At 42.9% G+C, this 10,536-nt stretch overlaps 1 protein-coding gene across 1 annotated transcript in view; it reads left to right on the forward strand.

The window, feature by feature from the left end:
• Positions 1 to 2,618, forward strand: part of ABL2 (ABL proto-oncogene 2, non-receptor tyrosine kinase) — a 41,414-nt gene extending 38,796 nt beyond the window's left edge. The window contains exons 10-11 of the mRNA XM_023510811.1: positions 86 to 259; positions 776 to 2,618. Coding sequence (XP_023366579.1) covers positions 86 to 259; positions 776 to 2,499 — 1,898 coding nt within the window. The 3' untranslated portion in view covers positions 2,500 to 2,618. The remainder of the gene's footprint in view (positions 1 to 85; positions 260 to 775) is intronic.
• Positions 2,619 to 10,536: the final 7,918 nt, after the last annotated feature.

Genomic DNA, 10,536 nt, shown 5'->3' on the forward strand with positions numbered 1-10,536 from the left:
GAACCCACCAGCCTTGGTGTATGTGGCTGGTGCCTTAACCGCTAAGCTACAGGCACCAAGCCATGTTCCCTTGTCTTGTTCACAGAGGTAGCTGAGGAGCTTGGGAGAGCCGCCTCATCATCATCTGTTGTTCCGTACCTTCCCCGATTACCTATACTTCCTTCCAAGACTCGGACACTGAAGAAACAGCTGGAGAACAAGGAGAACATTGAAGGAGTACAAGATGCCACAGAAAACTCTGCTTCCAGTTCAGCACCAGGTATGGGCCCCTGGGCAGGTAGAGTGAAAGTGTTAATAAAAACTGTCTTGTTGAAAGAAACCTGCAGTATAATGCTTTTATGCCCATTTCCATGCCCATCGTCTTTGGGAAAAGTATGGCATCTGTTTTACCTATCATCCTAGTCCCTGGTTCTGTATTGCCTGTTAGTCTTGATCTATCCATCTAACACATGACCCTGCCTCCAGTTCCATGTCTTCAACTCCAGATTCCCAGTTAGTTACCTTTATAGTTCCAGCAAAAATGTCATTGAGCCCGATAGATGAGAACAGGTTGTGTAGTAATTTTTGAAGGGGGAATGCTGAGGTAATAACCTGCAGGTTACTCTTCCCCACTTATAACCCACATTGCATTTGCATTTGGAAGACTAATCATTCTGAAAGGACAATCTGACATTTAATAAATGCTGGCAAAACTCTTATAATTTGGTCTTAGTAACTTAAACGTAATGGATTCACTATGTGTCTTCCACTTTACTGTTTGAATCTTTCTCACCAGGGTTCATAAGAAGTGCACAGCCCTCTAGTGGGTCTCCAGCACTGCCTCGAAAACAAAGAGACAAGTCACCCAGCAGCCTCTTGGAAGATGCCAAAGAGACATGCTTCACTAGGGATAGGAAAGGAGGCTTCTTCAGCTCCTTCATGAAAAAGAGAAATGCTCCCACACCCCCCAAACGCAGCAGCTCCTTCCGAGAAATGGAGAATCAGCCCCACAAGAAATATGAACTCACGGGTAACTTCTCATCTGTTGCTTCTCTACAGCATGTTGACGGGTTCTCTTTCACTCCTGCCCAGCAAGAGGCGAATCTGGTGCCACCCAAGTGCTATGGGGGGAGCTTTGCACAGAGGAATCTCTGTAATGACGACGGTGGTGGGGGTGGGGGCAGTGGCACTGCTGGGGGTGGGTGGTCTGGCATCACAGGCTTCTTTACGCCACGCTTAATCAAAAAGACACTGGGCTTACGAGCAGGTAAACCCACAGCCAGTGATGACACTTCCAAGCCTTTCCCAAGGTCAAACTCTACATCTTCCATGTCCTCAGGGCTTCCAGAGCAGGATAGGATGGCAATGACTCTTCCCAGGAACTGCCAGAGGTCCAAACTCCAGCTGGAAAGGACAGTATCCACCTCTTCTCAGCCAGAAGAGAATGTGGACAGGGCCAATGACATGCTTCCAAAAAAATCAGAGGAAGGTGCTGCTCCCTCCAGGGAAAGACCAAAAGCTAAACTATTGCCCAGAGGAGCTGCAGCTCTTCCTCTCAGAAACCCCTCTGGGGATCCAGCCATTGCTGAGAAGGACTCTGCAGGGGTGGGAGTGGCTGGAGTAGCAGCTGCCTCCAAGGGCAAGGAGAGGAATGGTGGGGCACGACTTGGGATGGCTGGTGTCCCAGAGGATGGAGAGCAACCAGGTTGGTCTTCTCCAGCCAAGGTCGCAGCAGTCCTCCCAACCACTCATAACCACAAAGTGCCAGTCCTTATCTCACCCACTCTGAAACATACTCCGGCTGACGTGCAGCTCATTGGCACAGACTCTCAGGGGAACAAATTCAAGCTTTTATCTGAGCATCAGGTCGCATCCTCTGGAGACAAGGACCGACCCCGACGGGTAAAACCAAAGTGTGCCCCGCCCCCACCACCAGTGATGAGACTACTGCAGCATCCGTCCTCATGTTCAGACCCTACGGAAGAGCCTGCTGCCCCAACTGCAGGACAGCCCCCATCAGAAACACAGGAAGGAGGGAAAAAGGCAGCTGCAGGGGCAGTGCCTCTCAGTGGGAAAGCTGGGAGGCCAGTGATGCCTCCACCTCAAGTGCCTCTGCCCACATCTTCCATCTCGCCAGCCAAAATGGCCAATGGCACAGCAGGTACTAAAGTGGCTCTCAGAAAAACCAAACAGGTGGCTGAGAAAATCTCAGCAGACAAAATCAGTAAAGAGGCCCTGTTGGAATGTGCTGACCTACTGTCCAATGCAATCACGGAACCTGTGCCCAATAGCCAGTTGGTAGACACTGGACACCAGCTCCTCGACTACTGCTCAGGCTATGTGGACTGCATCCCTCAAACTCGCAACAAATTTGCCTTCCGAGAGGCTGTGAGCAAACTGGAACTCAGCCTGCAGGAGCTACAGGTGTCTTCAGCAGCTGCTGGTGTGCCAGGGGCAAACCCTGTCCTTAATAACTTATTGTCATGTGTACAAGAAATCAGTGATGTGGTGCAGAGGTAGCCACTGTTGGCCTAGTGGGGAGATGCACACGTTTCTGAGGGGAGAGGGAAAGAGAACTTGTTTTCCTGTGTTCTTGTTTTTAAAAAAATGAAAGATTGATACTTGAGTGTGTTTATGTGAAGTACCTCAGATCCCTGAGTTCTCACGTTTACAGGTTCATCTCAAAAATAACAAAATGCAGACTACATAAGCATAGGAGCGGTGAATTAGGTGGGGGCAAGGCAGTCGTGGACAGGTGGGAAGCTGCACTGCAGAAATCAGGGAACATGTATGTGTCATAAAGAAATGCAGCCCATCCCTGCCTGGCAAGATGTGAGGGGCTAGACAGGGCCCTTCTCTGCAGGCCGTGGGGGCTGTGCCCAGGCAGTGGATTGGCACTCATCCTGCACCAGGTGAAAGATTATTGAACAGGACTCCAGTAGATGCTTATGGTGATAACACTCTAGCTTACCTAATGAATTTGGTGGGATAGGACAAAGCTGAGAAAGTACCAGGAGAAGTTTTGTTCATGGAAACATACCAAGAGGCATGTTGGGAGAAGCTGTTAGCTTTGCTTCCACAAGGTCATTGCTGCTGAAATAACTGCAAATAAATTGCTAGAATACAAAACTGGGAAATGAGGCTCTATTTTCCAGTGGTGTATTAGTTGGCGCAGGAGTAAAGAATGCTGAGTTTAGTCAGGAAGATGGAAACCTCCTCCTAAATCTTACATTGATTATCAGAAGCCACTTCTCGTAGTCTAGTATATTATTTCTCAGTGGGCCAGCATCAGCTTTCTGCTTGTTGGTGGCTATTTGTAAACCATAAGGACAGGGAGGTCTCCTTAGGGGTTCTTTGTCCCTGGCAGCATTCAGGGCATTAACCAACATTGATTTTTGAAAATAGGGTCCCTACAGGTTCTCATCGGGAAATGAATCTTTTTCTGATACAGTGCTCATGCATGCTAACACACTGGCTGATGACTTGGGCAGCTGTATATTCCTTTATCAACTAGAATAACAACCAGTGAGATGGTCTCTTCTTGAAACCCAACAGCCCTCTGAGAGAACCTGGCTGGCTTGGTCCTAATGAGTGTTTCTCTGAACCTTCCCTCCCTTGTCACCTTAAGCCTCATCTAGGTAGACAGTAGGGAAAGCATTTTCTCTCTCTCTCTCTCTCTCTCTTTCTGGATTTGAAGTGAATTACCCCAAATCACTATCACATGCTTTTCTTCTCACACGTATTCTCTCTCCCACCATCCCTGTCCAATCCTTGTGCTTATTTGTGCAGATCTTATTGGGAATACTCATTATTTTGCCATTTTACCCCTATTTTAAGTATGCGTAATTAGAGGAGTAGATCATTTTCAAGGAGCACAATTAGACCCTAGAAACCTAATAATTTAACCACCAAATATGTTTTGCCTTTGAAAAACAGGCCTTTTCCTTCCCTACTCAGTTATAATAAATGGAAGCTAACTAGGGTCGTATAGAAGTGAATCCAATGGGTTAGATATTAATGTTCTTGGTATTAGCTCTAATTTCAATCACTGCTTCATTCACTTTATAAAGCTTTGTGAACACTTCCCCCTCCCTTCCCAAGGAGAGCCCACTACATATTTTTTTCTTTAAGGAATTTTTCTCTTTTTATCTTTAAGGAATATTAATGGGAATTCAACCTTGAGCAATGAGTTTTCTTCTTGGCTTTGCCATCAATCCTCATAGTCAAGCCACAGCCCCATCTCTTAATCTAGTATATAAAGGTAATAATACATATTCTCAAGGGGGTTCTGCAAGTAATTATATAGTTATCCCTTTGAGAGTCTCTCTGGAAAGTTATTTAGTGCAGTGTTGTTATGTTGAAGTGTTTTTCATTCTCTTTTATGAGTAGCAGATATTAATGAAATTTAAAACTGCTGAGATTATATTAATTGGGATACAATAATAAGGGGGAAGCTATGTTTGAATATATTTTGGCATCTTTACCCAACAAGGAAACTGAGTTTTCATTAGAAAGAAAGGAACACTTGTTTCTTCTCACTGCTGCTCCAGAAGAGGACCAGGTTAGAAGGATTAGAGAGAGCAGACAGTACCAGTGTTTCTGGCAGGTGGCCATGGTCCTGCCAGTGTGTAACCTGCTGCAGCACAGGAGCTAGCGATCCGGTTAATTTCCTTACAGAGGTTGGAAGAGAACTTAGATTTAAAAATCAACAGTCCTCCTCCCACCTTCTTCCCTTCTACCGCCCCACATGTCCATTAACTTGAACTTGTTTTAGCAGTCAGCCTTTCAAGGGTAGGGAGGGGAAAGCTAAAACTTTAGAATGTTACTATGCTGCTTTTAAGTTTATGCCTGTGATTGTGGGATGCAAGATAAGGGATTATATAATTTCAGGAGTTTTAATTTAATTTAATTTAATTTTTAAGCAAGGGTTCTATTTTTCCTTGAGAGTTCCGAACGTAAGCCTTGGAGAAACACTACTGAGTATATTTAAGCTCCCTGGTTTTCTCACTGAGTAGCAGTCCTGAGGGTGGGGTTGGGGCTGTGTCTCACTCAGGGGCAGCACCTAGCTCTATCTTGCCTGCAGTAGGTGCTCAATACATAAATGGGTTTTTGTTAACACTGTCAAGGGAAGCTTTGACTGTTGTAGCATACCCCATCAACATGATGCTTGAACTGTGTAACTTCAGGGGGTTGAGGGCTCAGGGTTTAGGTTAAAGAGGCACTGTCAACTTACTGTAAAGTATCCTTTAGGGTTTTTTTTATTCTACTTGAAAAGGACCAGCTTAAAAAAACCTCATGTAAATTAAAAGGTTTGAATCCAAAGCAGAGAAAACTACTTCTAGAAACTAAAAATGTAGTTTTAATGTACCTAGTCTAAGAGCAAAGCAAATAGCAAGAGTCCCTTGTACAAGATATTGGCAATTTTCCCAAGATGGTTAAACGGTGTGTGTGTATATGTATATATACACATATATGCATACCTTTGGGCTATCACAGCCTGATTCCTTTCATGTACAGGTAATATAATTTCAGTTTAGACTTCCGACCTTAAAATGAAGTGTTTTATGTTGACTACATCTAAAGTATTTTCTTAAAAGGCTTTGTGTAAAGTTAAAATGTGTATATTTTCCTCCAGACTTCCATCATGATTTTCAGAGATAGAGCCTTAAAAAAATTGACCCTAAAAAATTCATTCAGTGCTTTTCTAGATGCCCTCTGTAGGTAGAGATCATTATAATAGAGACCCCTTACTAGCAGCATATTAGGGTTTAAAGTAGGAATTTTCTTACAATTCAATGAAACATTGGCTAGTAAAATATGCTGACTTTGCCAAGGAATAGCCCGTGTTCTAAAGTCATGGAGCTTTTGAGTTTAAGGGATGCAATACAAATAGTGGTTTAGAGTTCAGGCTAGAAGGCAAGTCATTTAACCTTCCTGAGCCTCAATTTCCTATAGTAAAACAGGGATAGTAACTACCTCAGGGTTGTTAAAGAATTAAATAGGATAATGTTTGTAAGAGACTTAGCACAAGTGCCTGGCACACAGTGAACACTCCATAAATGTCAACTACCATTATTATTAACACCCAGGCCAGAAAGGTACAGCAGAATCTTCTAAGTAGGGGATAAAAACCTGATGAATTAGCTTCACTACAGATCAGAATGTCCAATGGGGTAGGGTCTCAGTCAATATATTTTTCAAGAATCTCTCCAGGTGTTTGAGATACCTAGCGCTTTCTGAAAACTGTCAGCACCCCAACTCCTTTATCTATAGGTTAAGAAACTAGAGAGAACAGTTAAGTTACTTGTCCATCATCTCAGAACAGTTAATCAGAACAGTTAACACAGTGGCAGAGCCAAGGCTAGAATTGGGGTCTTCTGACTTTATGGTTTGGGGCCTCCCGCCATACCTGCTGCCTTGTGAGACACTGCAAAAAAAAGTGGCTCAGATCGACAATCAGCCCACGTGGTGCTGCACATTTTGTAAAGCACATGCTCCTGACACTGGCCTAATGGGGCTTGAGTGTTGAGTAATGGCAACACAAGCAAAGCAAGCATTCAGTAGAAGTCACTAGTTAAAATTATTTGGGGTCATTCCTTGGACAGACCTCCAGTCAGTGTGCAACACAGCAATGTGCACTTTGTAGTAAAGAAACACCAACTTGAGTGGTTTTTTCTTTTTAACTAGATAGTCCTGCATTCCTTTTTCTTAAAAAAAAAACAACTTTATTCAGTATCATTTTAATGACTATGAGATAATGTATATGAAAGCACTTTTGGAAAGCATCAAATGTAATATAACTATAAGGTGGTATTATTGTCTGTTTAGAAGATAAAACAATTGATTAAATGCTAATTGACCTGGAGATTTACCTGTGGGGGACCTGAAAATGCAGATGTGTAATTACCTCTGTAATTTGTCATATTTATAAATATGAAACTGCTAAATGAATATGTGCAGATATAGCATGTGTTTTGCTAAAGTTGTAGTTCAGAGCTAAGTCACTTCAGAAAACAAGGGACCAACTTTTTGGTTTAACTTTGATCCTTAAAAAGTAGTAATGTGTACTCACTCCAGAATACAGAAGCTCTTCCAGGGACCTTGACTCAAAAGGATGATGAGTCTCTCTTACTTTTGTGCTCCACATTTGTTCATTTGTCCAGTACATGCTCACCCATTTAATATCCTAAGTGTGGTGGGAGCAGACACGTTACCTGTTGATGTTGACAGTGTCTTTTTTAACCTATGTCCTGTGTGATTTTGTTGCTTGGTGGTTTTTTGTTTTTTTTTTTTTTGGTGTGTGTGTGTGTGGGGAGCTAGATGGCCGTAGAACTAGTGCACTTTGGGAATTACTTTTCTAGGATTTCCTACCAGTTATGAATGGCATCAACATTTATCCTTTGTCTTTATTTGTTTTAGAAAAAGAGTAACTGAACTTAATTCACCTATTGGATTATAAAACACTCGAGTCAATTGCATTGGTGTCCACTTGTGAGTTACACCTAACCTCTCCTGCTCCCTTTCGTTTTTGCTACTGATGTTATAATTAGTATCAGGCGCTGCCCCTATAGCAGTTTCTGTTGGGTTGACAGGGTTATCTGTAGTTTGGTTCTTCATGATTTTCCAGTTTCATCATCTTGCTTGTATTAACTTGCTCCACCTGGATCTGGGGTTCATCTCTGGGCCCTAAGCATCTGTTATGACCAGTCCTCTTGAGGTGTGTCTCTAGACTTAAAATTTCCTTTCCTATATCATAGATTCCAGCTATGTATATATCTCTATCTTAGCTTCTGTCAGGCCAGTACTTTGGTTCCTTTGTAAATATCTGCTTCAATCTGAGATATGTGGGAGGGAGAGAACTAGAGAAAGGAACCACTAAGGAACCCTGCATCTTCCCACAGGGTTGGGAAAGGCAGCCCAAGGGCACTTGTGATAAGGCGAGGGGAGCCGCTGTCTCTAGCGAGACAGTGGGGGCCTTGGGCTGGTTCTGAAACTTTTCCCACTCTTGGCAGTCAGGATATCTGTACTGTTTGGATAAAGTTCCAGTTTTCCAACTGCTAGACTTGTAATGTAAGGCTTGCTTTTTTTTGCAAGCCAGGAGGAGTCCCTGCAGTGGCAGTCATTGTTACTTGCTCTGGAGCACAGCTACAGTTCCCCTGAACTGTACGCCACCTGCTCAGCTCCTGCATCACTGCAGCAGTGTGGGTGGGTTGCCTTCTGGACTATAGAATGAGCTGCTGCCTCTCCAGAGCATTCACCTGGGTGACTTGCTCAGTGCCAGCCTGCCTTTGCAGAAGGAGTTTCTGCTCAGGGGCTACTGCTTTTGATGCTGTCCACGTGAGGTATATGTTCTATATTGAGTGTGTGCAAGATGATACCCTCATTTCTGACTCAGTATCCTAGATCCACATCACAGGAAATCAGGAAAGGCTTCACCTTGGATAAACAGCCTAAGATCTGATGCCTCTTTCTGGGTAAGGAGGGCTATGGCTAGTCGTCTACATTCTAAGCTAACTTGGAGTGGCAGAGGTCATCCCTGGAGATCTGTGCCTTCAAAGATGGGTTTCATACATCTTTCAGAGGAAAAAAACATGTCAGCTGGGTTAATTTTGCATGATCATTGAACTAGAACTGGTAGAAATGAGCTTCAAGAATGGTAGAGGCTCAAAGCCCTAGTTAGCGAGAAATCCCCGCTTCAAATCTTTTACCCACAGAGTGCCAATTTGGCAGATTGCTGTACTTTTCTCAGTCTAGTTGGTGAGCCGGGGAAGGACGCTGTCACTGAATCCTTCCCTCCAAGTGCACTTACTTCTTTGCTCCCATGTACAGGAGGTGCAGTTATGAATCTGAAGTGGTTACCTCTCCTAGAAAAGTTATGTTTTTTAACATCCCCATTGCTGAGCAACCTGATAGGAGCGAAACAGATAGGCACAGATAGCATTATGAATGCACCTTCAAACTTGCACACCATTGAAAGGGAAAGGATAGCTACTTTAAGGCAAGGCACAGCTGTGTCCTCAAACTGCACCGTATTTGGAGAATTGTGATACACGTCCTCTGTGTCTGTTCTGTGAGATTCTTCGTCCATCCTTATATCCACAGCAGCAGATTTTGGGTCCACCGTATCACTCCATATTCCCACAAGGCTTATGGTCTCTAAGCATACTACTTAACCCGTTAGCACGTGCTGGAGGCAAACCATCAAATGCTAGCAGGCTTCAAAAAATGAAATATAGGGAGTGTGTATACTTGGAACTTGTTTAGATTTGTTTCTGGGTCTCAAAATAGTATTAAATCATATAATTAGGCACCATAAACATTATAGAATGGAACTGTGGTTAATAAAATTTTTAAATATATGGCTATTTAATTTTCAATGGAAAGAATATACAAGTATGCCAAATAAATTTATTCTTGTTTCAGAAGACATTGCAGGACCCTGCAGTGTTTTAAGGTCATTGGTAGTAAATCCCCAGTGCTGTGGGAGAGTTCAGAAGTACTGGACCATGCATGTTTTGTGGGACCCAGGAGACAGAGATGCTTGTGGTACATAAGGGTCAGATAAACCAGCTTTCTTCCATATGACAGCCATTTCTCACTGTGGCCACTTGGACTCCATCGTAAGAGGAATTTTCTGATATTTTGAGAAATCACCTTGGTTAAGCTAATGGTCCTTCAAGGAACTTAGTATTCAGAAACTAGAAAAAAACAATGAGGTACTCATTTTATAGTTCCTTAGGGCTTATATTTTAAAGCCCTCACACCTCAGATCTGTCTAGAGGCTATACATTGTAAAGTCCATAAGTGCACATACACTGTTGAGGTCATGTCCATTCAGATGGGGAGTAAATGAAAGAGTCAATTAAATTTGAGCTGATGGCAAACAGAAGCAATAGATGGTTGATGAACTGGCCTTGAGCAGGCTGGCTGAGCTGTTCACACATACTCAGAACCTCCATCTCCCGCATAGACCCTCCACTTTTCCTTCTTTAAAATCTGATTCTCTAATGAGTATCAATGGAAAAACTCCCAATTTTTTCCTCACTTAGTAAAAATGTTTGAACATTTTATGGTGGTTGACAGAACTTTGTCCTAAACATGCTGATTCTTTGAAAGTCGTTTAACAATTATACCAAAGGTCACACGCTGCATGTGTGTAAGTGGTACACAGAGGGTGCGGTCTGGAGGTCAGGCACGCGTGCATTGCTGAGGGGACACAGTGAGGCAATATGAGATTTAACTGAAAGTACGTCAATCATGGGTCACACTTCTAGTGTTGTTGGGTATTTGTTCTTAATGTTATTGTAATATATTTTCAGTTGTTTTGTTTTTCTAATTTAATTCTTTCACTCTGTTGTCTGACTGTGAACTGCTAACAGTGTTAAACTTGATGTAAATAAATGAGGCCCTTGAAAGGGACTGTGCTTTCTTTGCCTGTTGTCTCACAAGGTTTGCCAAGTTGTGTCTTGTTTTAAATAAAGGTTGCAATATTTTATTGGCAAAGAAGGCTTGAGATTGGAGTATTTCTCCCATGATTTTAATCAACAGAGAATCTAA

This window comes from Otolemur garnettii, unplaced genomic scaffold, assembly GCF_000181295.1.
Source record: "Otolemur garnettii isolate 467f Iridium unplaced genomic scaffold, OtoGar3 scaffold00016, whole genome shotgun sequence".
Classification (NCBI taxonomy): Eukaryota; Metazoa; Chordata; class Mammalia; order Primates; family Galagidae; genus Otolemur; species Otolemur garnettii.